The sequence below is a fragment of the Nomascus leucogenys genome, chromosome 14 (genome assembly GCF_006542625.1).
Source record: "Nomascus leucogenys isolate Asia chromosome 14, Asia_NLE_v1, whole genome shotgun sequence".
NCBI lineage: Eukaryota > Metazoa > Chordata > Mammalia > Primates > Hylobatidae > Nomascus > Nomascus leucogenys.
In genome coordinates, this window is record NC_044394.1 from 82650031 (window position 1) to 82667412 (window position 17382).

General features: G+C 46.1%; 1 protein-coding gene and 1 long non-coding RNA gene across 5 annotated transcripts in view; one reads left to right on the plus strand and one right to left on the minus strand.

Annotated features, from left to right (window-relative positions):
• Nucleotides 1–2043: 2043 nt before the first annotated feature.
• Nucleotides 2044–5860, minus strand: LOC101176765. The gene is made up of 2 exons (XR_179407.3): nt 4689–5860; nt 2044–3416 (listed from the first exon to the last, which is right to left on the minus strand). It is a non-coding gene; the product is annotated as an uncharacterized LOC101176765 (long non-coding RNA).
• Nucleotides 5861–5977: 117 nt separating this feature from the next.
• Nucleotides 5978–17382, plus strand: part of TBC1D8 (TBC1 domain family member 8) — a 144046-nt gene continuing 132641 nt past the window's right edge. For 2 of the 4 annotated variants that reach the window (XM_030827854.1, XM_030827855.1), the window contains exon 1: nt 5978–6298. In XM_030827854.1, coding sequence (XP_030683714.1) covers nt 6172–6298 — 127 coding nt within the window. In that variant the 5' untranslated portion in view covers nt 5978–6171. The remainder of the gene's footprint in view (nt 6299–17382) is intronic. The other 2 variants (XM_030827852.1, XM_030827853.1) reach the window with 1 other exon arrangement.

Genomic DNA, 17382 nt, shown 5'->3' on the forward strand with positions numbered 1-17382 from the left:
CCACAGCAGGGAGATGTCACTGCGGTTTGGGTACTCTCAGAGGAGAGAGGTGTCCTAGAGGTTTGGTCTACCTCTCAAGGTTTTGCCAAGGTCTAAGGGCCTAATATCTTATCTTAGGGCCAGGGAGTAAGTTTAGTCGGGTATTTGTATCCTGGATAGGAGAGCAAAAGTATCTTTGAAGGTCATTTTCTCTTTATTTATTTTTTTGAGATGGAGTCTCACTCTGTTGCCTAGGCTGGAGTGCAGTGGTGTGATCTCAGCTCACCGCAACCTCCGCCTCCCGAGTTCAAGCAATTCTCCTGCTTCAGCCTCCTGAGTAGCTGGGATAACAGACGTGCGCCACCATGCCCAGCTAATTTTTGTAGTTTTGTAGAGACGAGGTATCACTATGTTGGCCAGGCTTGTCTCGAACTCCCGATTTCATGATCTGCCTGCTGTCCTCCCAGAGTGCTGGAATTACAGGCGTGAGTCGCCACACCCCACCTTGAGGGTCCTTTTCTCTTCTCTCTCCTTTTTTTTTTGTTTGGTAGAGATGGGGTCTCACTATGTTGCCCAGGCTGGTCTCAAACTCCTGGCCTTAAGTGATCCTCCTGCCTCAGCCTCCCAAAGTGCTGGGGTTACAGGTGTGAGCCACTGTCCTTGGCTTCTCCTTTTTCCATCTTTCAACTACAACAAAATATTTATTTTATTTTATTTTTATTTTTTATTTTTATTTTTTTGAGATGGAGTCTCGCTCTGTCGCCCAGGCTGGAGTGCAGTGGCACGAACTTGGCTCACTGCAAGCTCCGCCTCCCGGGTTCACGCCATTCTCCTGTCTCAGCCTCCCATGTAGTTGACACTACAGGTGCCCGCCACCACGCCCAGCTAATTTTTGTATTTTTAGTAGAGATGGGGTTTCACCGTGTTAGCCAGGATGGTCTCAATCTCCTGACCTCATGATCCACCCGCCTTGGCCTCCCGAAGTGCTGGGATTACAGGTGTGAGCCACCGCGCCTGGCTAACAAAATATTTTCAACACCCTACCAATCCTGTTCCCTGTCTTCTTACTGCTAAAGAATAATTTCCAAAAAATTAAAAGTATGATTCTCATTGTAAATATAAAATGAACATGGATCAAAGATTTTATTCAACTCATTCATTAATGAGGGAATCAGTAAGACATTAAGATTAGTTCAAAGGAGAATTCAAAGAACAGATATATAGGTATAGACATGGATATTAGTCAGGAATGCCGAGTGAATTTGCTAGTGGATGCAAAACTAATTAATATTCTATAGGATATCTTTATGGACCAAAGTTTATTTGCATTGCTTTGGACAACAGTCATGCGCATTATGATCTGTTTTCTACAAATTACCTTTTGAAGTATTCAGTGTGGGGTGGGCACGGTGGCTCAAGCCTGTAATCCCAGTGCTCTGGGAGGCCAAGGTGGGCGGATCACCTGAGGTCAGGAGTTCAAGACCAGCCTGGCCAACATGGCGAAACCCCGTCTCTACTAAAAATACAAAAATTAGCCGGGCATGGTGGCACATGCCTGTAATCCCAGCTACTCAGGAGGCTGAGACAGGAGAATCACTTGAACCTGGGAGGTGGAGGTTGCAGTGAGCTGAGATCGCGCCACTGCACTCCAGCCTGGGCGACAAGAGCGAGACTCTGTCTTAAAAAATATATAAATAAATAAAATATAAAGTATTCAGCGTTTTCTGTATATTCATAGTATATTAAGAAACATCGCTGCGTGCAGTGGCTCACACCTGTAATCCCAAACTTTGGGAGGCAGAGGCAGGTGGATCACCTGAGGTTAGGAGTTTGAGACCAGCCTCACCAACATGGCAAAACTCCGTCTCTACTAAAAATACAAAAAAATTAGCGGGGCATGGTGACGTGCACCTGTAGTCTCAGCTACTCAGGAGGCTGAGGCACGAGAACCTGGGAGGTGGAGGTTGCAGTGAGCAGAGATCATGCCACTGCACTCCAGCCTGGGCAACAGAATGAGACTCCGTCTTAATTAAAAAAAAAAAGAAAAGAAACATCACCACATTTTCTAAAACATTTTAGTCACTCCAATATATAACACACTAAATCATAAATCCCAGGTGAGTGTATGCATATTCATAAATTTTGCTGAATCTTACTTTATGTTTTATTCGAGACAGGGTCTTGCTGTCACCAGGCTGAAGTGCAATGGTGCCATTATAGGTCTCTGCAGCCTTGACCTCCTAGGTTCAAATGATCCTCCCACCTCAGCCTTTGAGCAGCTGGGACTAGAGGCATGCATGCACCACCACACGTGGCTAATTTTTACATTTTTTGTAGAGATGGTGTCTCACCATGTTGCCAAGGCTGGTCTTGAACTCCTGGCCTCAAGCTATCCTCCTGTCTCTGCCTTCCAAAGTGCTGGGAATATAGGTGTGAGCCACCATGCCTGGCCTGACCTAGTATTTCATCCTCCTTAGTCTCACACTTTAGAATCCATTCCCATACACAGTTCTCAGCTTCTTTGCAACACATATTGGCAAGATTTTCCAGCTTTCGTGGTATATAATCTATTTCCATCCTCCCCTTCTCTGGCTGACCTTGTATTTCTCCTTCTGGGCTCTGTAGTGAGTTTATTCTTGTTATGGTCCTGGAGTCAATAAGGTGCATCAGGGGCAAGTTTGGAGGAGAACAGGCATCCAGGTGGGAGGCAAAGGCCCCAGTGAAGTCTTGAAAGGTCTTAGTGTAAGTGAAGGCTAATTTCCTTGCTACAGGGGAGGTGGGGCTGCTTCTGTATACAAGGGAGCCTTGAGATTTGGGAATTCGGCTTTGTCTGTGTCTGTCCAAATGTTCCGATCACAAGTCTATGGTCCTACTCCTTCCCGATCAGTGTCCTAATCTTAGCAAGAGAACTTGCTGAGGTTGACCACTTAACCTTTGCCACAATTCTGTAATCTGTACAATTATATTTAGTATCTGAAGATGAACTTAGTCTGTCCTGTGCCTATCCCAGATAAATGGTTCTTTGAATTTCAGCATATCTGTACCTTAAAATGAGAATTTAATACTTCATGCTTATCTTTTCCATTGTTTAAAAACTCTCCAGGGAAGTCAGAAACATCCATTTTACTCTACAATCTTTATAATTATTACTGTTGCCATAGCAATCAAGTGCAACAGCAGCAAAAGCCCCCAAAGCTTTGTGGTCCATCTGCCCCTCACACTATTCCCAGTGCTAACTGGAGTAATCCTGCTGCCCTCTATGCCACGGGTTACTAGCATCCCTTTTGTTCCCTATGCACGCACGAATCTGTGGGTAACCCAGCCAGAATCCCACAGTTGAGGAGCTGTGTTTCCTGGGGTCACTCTGCTATCAGCCAGGGTCTTGGTAGGAAATGCAGTCCATCTCCGAAAGGTTGAAGAGACTTGCTGCTCAACAGCTGTGGGCAGAATTACAGAGGCAACTGGGTTAATTCGCTAGGACGGCTGTAAGAAAGCACAAGAAGCGAGGTAGCTTAAACAACAGAAATATATTATCTCCCAGTTCTGGGAGCTAGACATCTGAGATCAACGTTGTTGGCAGGGAAGGATCTGTTTCAGGCCCCTCTCCCGGCTTCTGGCCGTTCCTTGGCTTGTAGCAGCACAAATCTAATCTTCTCATGGTGTTCTCCCTGTGGATTTGTCTTCCCAAATTTCCTCTTTTTGTAAGGACACCAGTCATTACGGATTAGGGGCCACCCTAATAACCTGGTCTTAACTAATTACATCTGTAATCATCCTTTTTTCAGATAAGGTCACATTCTGAGTTGCTGGGAGTTAGGACCTCAACATATGAATTTGGGGAGACATAAGTCAACCTGTAACACCATCAAGGGTGATGAGCACGTAGAGATGGGCAACAGCGGGAAGTGGTTAGGGCTCTGCCGGATTTTCTCCACCTGCTTCTCCATATCCCCTCTTCACCCTCCTCCACCTTGTTGTGTGCCTGGGAGGCTGACTGCCGCAGACTGCAGCCTGTGCTCCCTTGCCTCCTATTGGCTTCTATTTGATTTGGGTAATGGCACAGGCAGGAGCTTCGGAGGTGGGAGAGAGATAATAGAAACACAGTACCTCATAGTGCCCTCCCATGCCTTCCCAATGACTTTCATATCCCTCTCCGTGCTTCTGTCATATTTAATATTTGGCAGATCACAGCTGAATAATGTTTAAAACATGGGTGAGCGTGTGTGAACCCTTTCAGAAGTTTTTGAACATTTAATAATAATGGCTGATGTTCACTGAGTACTTACTTTGTGTTCTAAGTACTTACTACAGTATGCTCTTGATAGTTCCTACAAGGGAGGCACTATGATTATCCTAATTTTATAGTTGAGTAAAGGGAGGCTCATTGAGATTGGTATCTTGCCCAAGGTCGAGATCACACAGCTAATTAGCAGCAGTTGCAGGATTGGATTTGGGGCTGTCAGCCACCAGAGGCTGCTCTAAACCACAAGGTCATCTGTGCTGATCCATTTACCAGACTTGACCTCCCCTACTTGACCTCCTGTCAAAGTCATACTCAAGTTCTGATCTAGCAACAGCTGTTGTGGGGCTTTCTCAATTCCCTCCCCCAAGAACTGACCACGCGGTCTGCGCATTGCTCTCTGCTCACTGCGCCCCTGCGTGGGCTCCTGTTAGGAAGCCTACTGCTCTTTTCTGCCTCATTTTCCTACCTGTGAGTTCTTCAGGGCAGGCAGGTCTCCCAGTTCATCTCTGCGATTCCCCGGCCTGGCAGTGTGTCTGCGCGGGAGGTGCCAGTGAATGTTTCTGGAAGGAATGTTTTCTTATCGTCCCTGACTGTTCCATATGCCCTGGTGCACCCTAATGGTCCCGACTACCACTGACTTCCTTCCTCAGTTTCATTCAGAGGTTGTTAGTGGCTGCCAGTCCCGGACCATGCTCTCCCGGCCTCTGGGTGGGCGTTCCTGTCCCCCGCCCACAGGGTTCTTCTCCGCCAGGTCTGGTCAGGGTTTCTGAGCTGCTCCCTTCTGGGGTCGCTTCCCTCAGTTCCCAGGCGTCCTGGGCGGTCGGGATTGACTTTACTTCCACTTTTCAGTTCCGTCCTAGTTATCAGTCACGTTTTGTCAGGGATTCCTTTGTCAAAACCCCAGGGATGTTTTGATGGGCTTGTTCTTTTCTTCTTTTGCTAGGTAGGGTGTTGAATGTAACTGCCTCCCTGTGGAGATCGTTGGAGGTCCCCCAGCCTGCGCCAGGCCAGCCACCGTGTGTCTGCTTCCACAACATCCTTGAGGAAATACGCATTTAAAACCCGACCTCTACATTCCCCGTAGTTTCTCTTCACATCGCCTACTCCGTATTTTCCAGCTTTTCAATTTCTCTCAGAACAAAGGTTTTATTTCTGGGCAGGGCACCGACGGCGGTGACCCTAATATCGGTACCTCCAGGCCACTTGAGGGACGTCCAGAGCTGAGTCTGGTCTGACGCTTTCTTTAGGATCCCAAACATCGCTGCCGCCTCCGCAGCGCCGTCGGATCCCTGGGGAGAGCATCCAAAATGTGAACCAAGTATCAAAAACATTGGAATATAACTGTTTTTAATTCTTATGCTATTTTTTGGTTATTTGTAATTTTTGTTGTTGTTGCTATTTTAAACCCAGCGCACTTAGGTTTTCTGGCGTGCATTCTGCCCCCCGCCCCCTCGGTGCGGAAAAATGCCCTCGGTGGGGCAACCTGCAGCTGCGAGAAGAAGGCTTTTTCCCTGTCCCTCCTCCACGTCTCAGGTCGAGGTCAGGGACCGCGGCTCTCCCGAGTTCCCCCTGGGAGCGCGGCGGAGCGGGAGGGAGGGAGCCTGGCGCAGGATTGGACTTCCTCCCTCCACTCCGGAACTGCGCGCCGGAGCGCCTGGGACGCGGAAACCTGGGAGGCGCCGCGGGAGCCGCGGGGTGGGGGCGGTCGGGGGCGGGGCCGGCGGCTGGGGCGGGCCCAGGGGCGGGCGCGGGGCGGGGCCACGTGAGGGCTGCGCTGGGTGCGCGGGGCGAGCTGCGCCAGCTGCGCTCCGCGGGCTCTCAGAGCGCTGGGCACCGGCCGGGCTGTGGTCCCCGCACGCCGCCGTCGCCTCTCGAGCGGGCTCGGCTCACAGTGACCGGCGGCCGGGGAGATGTGAGCCGGGGCCGGCGGGCGCGGCCGGACCGCCGCGATGTGGCTCAAGCCCGAGGAGGTGCTGCTGAAGAACGCGCTGAAGCTCTGGGTGACCCAGAAGAGCAGCTGCTACTTCATCCTGCAGCGGCGCCGCGGGCACGGCGAGGGGGGCGGCCGCCTCACCGGTAAGGGGCGCGCCAGGGCGGCGCGGCGGCCGGGCCCGGGGCCTCGCACCCCGCCGGGCCCGCGGCCCCCAGTCCCGGGCTGCGTCGCCAGAGGCGATTTCTTGGGAGACACGGGGCCCGGACGGCCCTGCCGCGGGCTTGTTTTCCTTTTTTCTGCCTTTCTCCCGCGGGCTCCCGTCGAGGTGGTGGTAGAGGGGCTCCCGGGCGCGTGCGTTTTCCGGGCGAGGCAGGTGTCTTCGCCGCCTGGCCTGGTGAGCTGGAGGCCGGACTCGGCTTGGGAATCGAAGGAGAGACGCCGGCTGGAGCGGGGCTGGAGAGAGCCGGGCCGCCCTGGAGCAGCGCGGCTGCTGTGCGGGGCCAGGTGACAGCGGGGTGCGCCGGCCCGGACTCGGCCATCTGGAGGCGCCGGAGGCTCCAGGTGGTGTCGCGGCTGGGGGCGCGCGGCGATGCGCGCGGGGCGGGGCTCTGGAGGCCGCGGTGAGCGGGGACTGTCTCCACGCCCGGAGGGGAAACTGAGGGTGGGCGAATCCCAAGCTCGTGATCTTAGTAGAAAAATTGAACAGGTCAGTTTTTTCCTCTTTCAGTGTCTTACAAGGAATGATAGGAAAAAAAACCCAGGCTCGTAAAGTTGTTGAAAAAACAAAGCATGTTTTTTCTAAAAGTTATGTTCCAAAGCTCTTTGAAATTGACGCCAACTTGCAGTAGCTAGGACACCTGTTTAAACAGGTCAATGAAGGAACAATTAGACTTTTTCATTTGTATCTAGGGGACCCATACGATTTTTCTTTCCAATTTTGGAATCTGAATAAAAGGGACCTTAGATCTCCTGTCTTGTTCCTGTTCTACTGAGAAGACAGAGGCCAGAGAGAGAGGTCACAGGACCTAGGTTAGGTCCCCGGGTTAGTGGTTGGCGGCTTTTTTCTGCTCTCAGTCTAGGGAAGACCCTTTTGAGGTTGAGTCTGGTAGGAGATGTACTAACACGCCTGGAAACCACAGAACCAAGTGCAAAGGAACTGGCTTTTGTTGGACTTTAGCTTATGAGAAAGCTGGCGGTCGGGTTTGTTAGAGGAGGGCAGACTTAAACTGAGACCGGGTGAGTGGGTGGGAGCTGGCAGGATGTTGCATGGAGGGAGCTGTAGGCAGCTGAGGGTTCCCCATGGAAGGGGCAGAGGGTAGTTAGGATTCTGGGTGGAGGCGGATAGGTGTAGGGTGCTTTGGTAACCGGTGGTCCTGTTGAATGGCAACAGGGACTCAACTTGGGCAACTTGGGCAGCACGTGGGCCTGCTCCAGGAGGTGTTTTGAGCTTTGGGGGAGGGAGTTGTGCAGGAGGCAGGGGCCACGGTGGCCTTGTTGGGCCCCATGACGCACCGTGGTGCTTAGTGCCCAGGCTTTCAGGAAATGGAGGTGGGTGGTGCCCTGGGAAGAGGCACTGGAGGCAAAGAGGCAGGAATTTGTCGTCCCTCCCTTTCTTTGAGGGCAGTGTATCTTTATTTATGGTGCATTTAGCAGGGTTCCTGGTCTATAAATGTTTCATTTAGTAGAGAGTGAGGACAAGGCCTGAAGATTTGTGAAGTGAGAAACATAAGGACAGTTTGTCCCGTAAACACTCATTCATTCACTTAGTTCCCTGGACATATGTAGGATACTCTGTTCGCTGCTCTGGAAAGAGGCCCGAGAGCAGGCGGTGAGGGCCGGCTACCTTCAGCTGATTCACCATGTAGTTAGTGAGTGAGATGGGTGCAGACACGGAGGGCAGAGCTGGCCATAGGATGCCTGGTCTGGCTTCAAGCCCGCTTCCTGTCCAGAGGGTTTCTGACTCTGTTGTCCAGAGTCTCTCTGTGACGAACTCAGTGAATTCCCTCCCTGTTTCATTCCAAAATCAAGCAGGTCCCATATTATTATTATGCCTGTGGCTTTGGCATTCCTTGATATTTACTTTGGTTTGGACTTACTGTGAATGTGCAGAATTTTCTTATGCCTAAAGGCAACAAGATCGACCATAAAGAGGGGAAAAGTCTACAAAAAGACGACACTTGATGTATTTCTTGGAGACCCCGTTGACTGTGAAAAGGATGACATCTGCAGCCAGACACTTTACCTTTGAGCATTTAGCTGGAAGCCAAAGCCAATGAAGGAGTGCTGACCTGCCACGTGTACTGTGGGGGGCTGGTCTTCATGGGGCCACTTAGGATTGTTGTAAAGTCAAGACCCATGGGACACAGGGCAGCTCTGTGGTGGTGGCGGTTTTTGGAAAATGTGGAATTCTAATGTGGCAGATTGTTAGCAATTTAAGAGTTTAAAACCTAGATTGAGTTTATGAAACGAATGGGGGCTACAGTGATAACACATATTGGCAGGTTGTAGACTTTTGTTTGGAGGGAAGCAAGCAGTGGTGGCCTAAGGGGGATTGGAAGTAAAATGTAAGAGAGCAGTAATCAATAAACATCTCTTTTCCTTTATTGTGAGGCCGAATTTATATTAGTAGGAGTTTAGACAGAGGAGATCTGGTGGTTGAAGTAATCTGAATTGCCTAACTTCAGAAATACTATCAGCTTTTGTTTCCTTAAGGATTAAAATCGGCCCTCCTGCTTACGTACATGCATATACATGTTCTCTGTCTTTCTCTCTCCCTCTCTTCACATCTCCAGGTTTATTTTTCTCCATGGTTCCTTCTCACTTTCTCTTACAATATACCAATTTATTTTTTTCATTGCTAAATTGCCTGTTCTATGAGGGCAGGTATTTACCTGTGATAGTACCCAGCATATATGTTCAGGAAACATTTGTAGGATGAATGGATGGGTGACTATATGCATGGACGATGTATCCCACTTTTTTCTTAAAAGTTGGGTGGGAGTAGAGGCCCAGCGTTTTGGACTGATTGCCTGGAACAGGAACAACCCCTGTCTCTTCTCAGCATCCTGTTTACCTGGCAGTCTGACCATTATGGAAAGCTGGAGGGGTGTGGGTGGGAAACACAGTTGTTTCCTCCGGTCTTTTTTTGTAGCTCCCTCTTTTGAGGGGGATGGATCTTCACACTAACTTCTCCGGTGGCCAGAAAGGGCGGGTACAGATGTGGCTGCCATTGTTAACGTCCTGGGCTCTGAGCACTGCTAGGGAGGTGCCCATCTTTTCCTCAGGTTAGAGCATAGCATGGCAGAATTCAGGATTATGAGATGTTTCCAAACTTCTGCTTGCAGAAGTGATATTGCTACTCTGGAAAGGAAGTAAAGTTACACAGTTCACTTTGATACAGTCTCCAACCTCTTGTAACAAGTTCAGCTAGCTCTGGGAGAACAAAGAGCCGGAGATGTTAGCATGTGGGAAAGAGACTGTGCAGAGAAAGAACACACAACATTGCTGCCCTCTCTCCCAGGGTCTCTGAAGCACTTCAAGTGAGTGGGATAATAAGGAACTTAAATAGCTCAAGAGCAAAAAAACCTAATAACCGGATTGAAAAATGAGCAAAAGATGTTAATAGACATTTTTCAGAAGACATACAGATGGCTAACAGGTACACCAAACATGCCCAGCATCACTAATCATCAGGGAAAGGCACATCAAAACCACAAGGAAATACCGCACTCCAGTTAGAATGGCTATTATTTAATTAATGTTTTTCTTAGAATGGCTATTATTGAAAAGACAAAGGAAAAACGTGTTGGTGAGGATATGCAGAAAAGAGAACACACACACTTGGTAGGATTGTAAGTTAACATAGCCACTATGGAGGACAGTGTGGAGGGTCTTCAAAAAACTGAAAATGTAGCTGCTGCATGATTCTGCCGTCCTGCTACTGGGTATATATTCAAAGGAAATGAAATCAGTATGTTGAAGAGATACCTGCATTCCTGTATTTATTGCATCACTATTTATAATAGCCAAGATACGGAATCGACCTAAGTGTCCAACAAGAGATAAATAAAGAAAATGTGAGATATATACAACAGAACACTATTCAACTATACGAAAGAATGAAATCCTATCATTTGCGACAACGTGGTCTCGAACTCTTGACCTCAAGCAATCCTCCCGCCTCGGCCTCGGCTTCTCAGAGCACTGAGATTACAGGTGTGAGCCACCGTGCCTGGCACATTTGCAACAACATGGATGAACCTGGAAGAGGACATCGTGTTAAGTGAAATAAGCCAGGCACAGAAAGACAAATACTGCATGATCCCACTTATATGTGTAATCTTAAAAAGTTGGTATTATAAAAGCAGAGAGTAGAACAGTGGTTACCAGGATGGGAGAAGATGGATGGGGAGAGGTTGGTCAACAGGTACAGAGTTACAGTTAGATAGGAGAAGTAAGTTCTGCTGTTTTCTTGCACAGTAGGGTGACTGTGGTGGTACCGTATATTACAGAATAGCTATGAGAATGAGAAGCTTTTGAATGTTCTCACCACAAAGAAATGATAATTGCATGAGGTGATGGATATGCTAACTACCCGAATTAGATAATTACATAACATATATAAGTATTGAAACATCGAATTGTATCCCATAAATATGTACAATTACAGTGTGATAATTAAAAAATAGTGAGTGGAATAAACATTACTGTAAAGACCAAATATCACCACCCAGCTGTGTCCTCTAAAGGATTTGATTTTTCAGTGTTCTATTGAGTGTATTCTCGTATAATCTTGCAATTCTTCTCTTAAATTGGCTGACAATTTAAAAGTTGTCATTTGAAAAAGTATTGATGTTTTCTGCTTTGCAACATGGTTACCTTAAGCCCCTGTTCCTGTCATTGCATTTGTAGTAGTGATGGGCTGATTCCCTAAACAGGGTGAAGGGAGGAAGTATGGTATAGTGAAAACTAGTGTAAAATACAACCTTTGGAGTCAAGGTAAGTAAGTCTGTTCATTAAGAATCTGGACTGAGAGGCTTTGAGTTAGTTTATCCAGTTTCTTTGAGCCTTAGTTATAACTCAACCTTAAGAAAGGGACAATAATGAATCTTACTTTGGAGGGTTAGAAACTGTTTTCCACAGCAGCGGTACCATTTTTCATTCCCACCAGCAATGCAAATGGTTATGATTAAAATAAGGCTTAGAATTAAAATAAACAGTATACATCAAGGGCTTAATTGTGCTTGGCACCTAGTAGGTTTGACAGAAGAAAAGCAAAGTACAATTTTAAAAAACTGAATAATGAAGGCTTCTGAGAATAAAGGTGTAAAAACATTTGCATTGTAGTGAAGGACATAAGAAACATTCACTTATCTATTAGTGCAGTATTTAATATGTGTAATTAAAAGACGAAATATTTAAATAACAGCTTGGATTAAGAATTGCTCAAGAGAAAGGTGTTTTTGTAGGATTTGGGCACACAGCTACTCTCACCACATTAAATCGTAGTAAGTAAAGGGAGCTTCACCTTGTTTCAAATGTTGAGTGTGAGTGCTCATGCTGTGCTTCCAGTGAATCACCTACTGCCTTTGAAAGAGTGTCCTAATGACTGGGGGGAGGTGAAACTGACAGGCTAAGGATTCCTGTGGGGTTACAAGGCTTGCTCAGAAGGACTCTTATCAGAAGGTTGGAAACTGATGAAGTCCAGCATGGATGTTGCATTTCTTGGCTAGTCTGTCTGAGGTTGGCTGGAATCCTGCTCATGTAGCTTAATTTGTTGGCGAATTTTGTCTCCTCCAACACTGAAAGTCTTTGACTCAACAGGGCAGCCTGTTGCATTCTATAGAAGTCCCAGATGTTGGCTCCAGAGTCTTACGTGCTTTGGTATTTTTTCTTAAAAGCACAATAGGGAAGAAACCACAAGTAAAGGAAGTAGTTTGATTTTAGGATCATAAATCTGAAAAATTAAGTTAAATAACTGATATATCTTTAGGGGCTGATAATCTATTAATAAAAGCCTTGAGGTTTCCAAGAGTTGCATTAGTGACAGCATAATAAGGGCAATGTATTTGTAATGAGATAATCAAACAAGGCACGGACTGTGTCACTCCAGGAGATAATATAAGGTACAAATTGTGCAGGCGGTGGGATACTGGAGGGTGGCCTTTTCCACCTAATTGGAACTCCTTAGGAAGAGCTGACAATTATTGAGAGGCTGGTAGCTTGTAAAGAATTCATTTACTAGCAGTGAAGGCAGAAGGATTTTACGATCTTGACTCCACATTCTAGGTGGCACTGGATAAAGTAGGAATTTATTTATTTTTATTTTTATTTTTGGAGACAGAGTCTCGCTCTGTTGCCCAGGCTGGAGTGCAGTGGTGTGATCTTGGCTCACTACAACCTCTCCCTCTTGGGTTCAAGCGATTTTCCTGCCTCAGCCTCCTGAGTAGCTGGGACTACAGGCGCGCACCACCACGCCCGGCTAATTTTTTGTATTTTAGTAGAGACAGGGTTTCACCATTGTTGCCCAGGCTTGTCTCGCACTCCTGAGCTCAGGCAATCCGCCTGCCTAGGCCTTCCAATGTGCTAGGATTACAGGCGTGAGCCACCGCGCCCGGCCAAGAGGAATTTATTTAAAATGAAAGTAAATCTGGTAATTTTTTCAGCATGGATTTTTTCCCCCTATTTTAAAAACTTACATCAATGGTATTAAAAAGCAGCCGTGAGCCTATTTTAATCACTGCTGGGGGTTGCAGGCGCTGCCCCTGAACCACCTCTTGGGTTGCCTGTCTTCCCTCTTCTGCTCTTAAGCACAGACCCTGCAGCATGTTGGCACTTTTGTCTCCCAGGCCCCTCATGGCTGTCTCCTCCCCCACCCACAAGCATCTGGCTAATTCTTGTGAACCTTCGGAGCTCCACCTGAGCTCCACTTCCTGGAAATGTACCTGACCCTTCCCCTACTCCCACCACTGTAGTCATGAAGAGGCTCTTTGAGGTTTTGTCTGTTTAGGGTGAACCAGATCCTGAGCTCCAGGAGGGAGGTCATAGGTCTGTGCCCCTCTCTGCTGTGCCTTTAGTGCTGATGGTTCTTGTCACCAGAGCACTCTTGATAAATATTTGTTAAAATACATGGATGTAGACATCAAGTAGTACAATCTTGAGGAGATCAAGTACAAACTTCATGTAGATGTCATGTAGGAGATATCAAGTTGTACATACCAAGTAAAATGGATAGATGTGAGCCTGTGCAGTTGAGAAGTGTTTTGTGTGTATCATCCTGGAAATGGAAATTACGTAGAATGCAGGAATAAATACTAGAGTGTTGTTCTTAACTGTCTTACACCAGCGCTGTGTGCTGTAAGGACTAGCAGTAGTTTGTGGCTGAACCAGCCCAGCTGTTAGGACTACCTATTGATGCTGGGCGAGGGGGCTCATGCCTGTAGTCCTAGCACTTTGGGAGCCAAGGTGGGTGGATTGCTTGAGCCCAGGAGTTTAAGACCAGCCTGGGCAACATAGCAAAATCCTGACTCTACAAAAAAATACAGAAAATCAGCCGAGCATGGTGGCGTGTGCCTGTAGTCCCAGCTACTTGGGAGGCTGAGGTGAGAGAATCACCTGAGCTCTGGAGGTTGAGGCTGCAGTGAACTGTGATCACACCACTGCACTCCAGCCTGGGCATTGGAGTGAGACCCTCTCACGGGGTTGGGGTTGGGGGGAAGAACTACCTATTGGTAACCTTGATGTAAATGATTCCATACAGAACCAGACTTACTCCTCTAGTGTATCACCAGCCAACAAACACATATGTATGAATTTGAGTCATCCATATTCTTTAACATTTGGTGAGTCTTTCATTCTACTGGATTTTATTATTTTCCTGCTTCCTGCTTTTTACTTTTTTTTTTAAAAAAAGGAAAGGTGGCTGGGCGCGGTGGCTCACGTCTGTAATCCCAGCACTTTCAGAGGCCGAGGTAGGCAGATCATGAGGTCAGGAGTTCGAGACCAGCCTGGCCATCATGGTGAAACCACATCTCTACTAAAAATACAAAACTAAGCTGGGTGTGGTGGCGGGCACCTGTAATCCCAGCCACTTGGGAGGCTGAGGCAGGAGAACCATTTGAACCCAGGAGGCGGAGGTTGCAATGAGCCGAGATCTCGCCATTGCACTCCACTCTGGGTGACAGGGTGAGACTCCGTCTCAAGAAAAAAAAAAAAAAGGAAAGGAAAGAAAAATCAACGATAAAATAAACAGTGCCTTAATAAGATATCCTTATGAAAAGGTACTGCATTTTGTGGTTTGTTTTTTAGTTATGAACTTTTCGGTGTGCATAGGAGTATTTAAGGTAAGTTGTAGGTAATGGAGCAAACACTATATATCTACCACCTGTAAGTAAAAAAATAAGAGTATATCCTATGCCTGAGAGACCCCTTCTGTGTTTTCCTGATTACATTTCCCTCCCTTCCTTGCAGGCACCACTACCCTGGATTATGTGTTAATACTGACTTGTTTCTCCTTATAGTTTTAACACATTTATATGTATTCCTAATCAATACATAGTTTAGTTTTGTGTGTTTTTGTAACTTTATTACAAAATATACTTTTATTCATACTTTATGTATTTTTCTGTCACTTGATCACCCTGCCCCCTGCATTATGTTTTTCTCACTTTCACCCATGGTAGCCGCCCTAGTTCATTCATTTTCATGGGTGTGTAGTAATCCATTGAGTGAATATACTATTATTTATTCATTCTCCTGTCCATGGATATTTGGGTTGTAGTTGTTTTAGTAGATAAAGCTGCTGTGAACATTTTCCTATAGTGTTCACACAGGTATCCATTTCTCCAGAGAATATTTCTATGAGTGACCTTGTTGGGTGTATCCATCAGAATGAGTTAGGTTATGCTGCAGTAACAAACATCCCGACACATAAATTTATTTCTCTGTCATGCTGTATATTCAATGTGGGTCAGCAAGGGTCTCTTCTGAGGGAGAACTGGGACTTTTGTGAACAGCCCTAATACTGGGTCATAGCTATGTGTATTTTCAACCTTTCTAGATAATTCCAAATTGTTTCCAAGCAGAGCATGGTGGTGCATGCCTATAATCCCATCTACTTGGGAGGCTGAGGCAGGTGGATTGCTTGAACCCAGGAGTTTAAGTCCAGCCTGGGCAACGTAGTGAGACCACTGTCTCTAAGAAAAAACTTCCCACAGTGGTACATCCTTGCTAATGCTTGATATTGTCAGAGATGTTACTTTTTGCCAATCTGGTAGGTATTTACATAGTATCTTAGAACCACTAAGATACTATTTCTCATTATTACTAATAGGGATGAGACTATTTTTATGTGTTCATTAAGTATTTGTTTTTCCTTCTGAGAAATACTTGAGTCTTTTGCTCATTTTTTCTGTTGGCTTTTATTTTTCTTTAGTTTTTTTTTTTATGAGCCGTGTGTGTGTGTGTGTGTGTGTGTGTGCCTTCATGTGTGGTTTTCTGTATTCTTTTTCAATTGTATGTATTTTTTTTAAGTCAGGCTTTTTATTTTCATTGTAGGTTTTTTGAAGAACTCACATTGTTAATTTTCATGCAGTCAGATGTATCAGTCTTTTCCCTTTTGTTTTAATTGATTAATTTACCTAGACCTTTTCTGGCAAGATCTTTTTCCTTCAGTTTGTTCTTTTTGTTACTTGCTTAAGAAGAGCTGCTTGGAGGGGAATCTCTAAGATGATGGTGAAGGGAAATCCTGAGATGTCAGTGAGAACCTCTCTTCTTCCCTCCCCCAATCCAGCGTTCAGTCTAGATTGGAGCCTGGCAGGAGGCTGCAGGACAACTTCTAGAAGAGAAAGTGATAGACTGTAAAGTGTGTTTGCACATATTGAATGAAGATCTGCACATCAGGGGAGAATTTGTGGATAGATTATCCATAGATGGAAAGCTGAGTAAGCCAGAAATTCTGGGATAGTTGTTAATTCCAGAGAAAATAAAAAGTTGTATAGAGTGGAAAAAGTATTGTAGTTTTTCTGCAAATCTCAGCTCTTCTTAATGTTTTTGTAGTTATAATAATGTAAATATTGACTCACGATCTAACTGAAATTATTGCATAACTGGGGTGTGAGTGTTGGGTGGCGGGTGGTAGTCAATGGAAGGGAGCTAAAGCCTCCACTTCTGAAAGTTGACAGCTAATGCCTACACTAAATATCCAAGAAGTAGGCTGGGCACGGTGGCTCACGCCTGTAATCCTAGCACTTTGGGAGGCTGAGGTGGGTGGATCACCTGAGGTCGGAGGTTTGATTCCAGTCTGGCCAACGTGGTGAAACCCCGTCTTTACTAAAAATACAAAAATTAGCTCAGCATGGTGGCGCGTCCCTGTAATCCCAGCTACTCGGGAGGCTGAGACAGGAGAATCGCTTGAACCCGGGAGACAGAGGTTGCAGTGAGCTGAGATTGTGCCATTGCACTCCAGCCTGAGCGACAAGAGTGAAACTCTGTCTCAAAAAAAAAAAAAAAAAAAAAAAAAAAAAAAAGTAGTAATATAGATGTGTTATTTGGAGATGCGAAGGTGGATACAAAAATAATCCATTAAGAGTTGGAAGAGGTTGCCTTTGGGGAGTTGGTAAGTGGGAGCAGCAAGGAATAAGGGGACTGTTTGTGTTTCTCATGAGCCTTGCAGAATTATATGCTGATTGACATGCACCTGTAATGTTGATATAATGCAGACAGAATCTAAACTCAGGGAGAGCTTGGCATTTTTTCTGGTGGGCAACTCTGTTTGGGTAGTGGCGATCAGGAAGGCATTGAAGCTGTGTCCCCTCATTGCCCAGGGGCCGTGATTTTCCCTGGATGCCTGTGTGTCAGCTATTTGTCCTCTCAGTGTGCTATATTTAGCCTTCAACATGTCTAGCATGCGTGGGGTGTGTCATTTTACAGAAGCTTTTAAAACTATTTTCAGAAATGCATCTAATTTAGTCAGGTACTTTTATTTGAAATTAAAGACATCTATTCTGGATTTTATTCCCTCTCTCAATAGAGGAAATAGGTTTAGAGCTGCAAGCTCATGATCTTTGTCTTCTTTCTCAACTTTAAAGAGGGGTTCTGTGACCATAACCCACTCTTTGTAGGGTCTCAGTTTATTAACCTGCAAAACAGTAGCAACGATTGCATAAAAATAATGAAAGTTTTTGCTGTGGGGGAGGTTTTATGCTTCAAACTGTTATGTTTTCTAGAT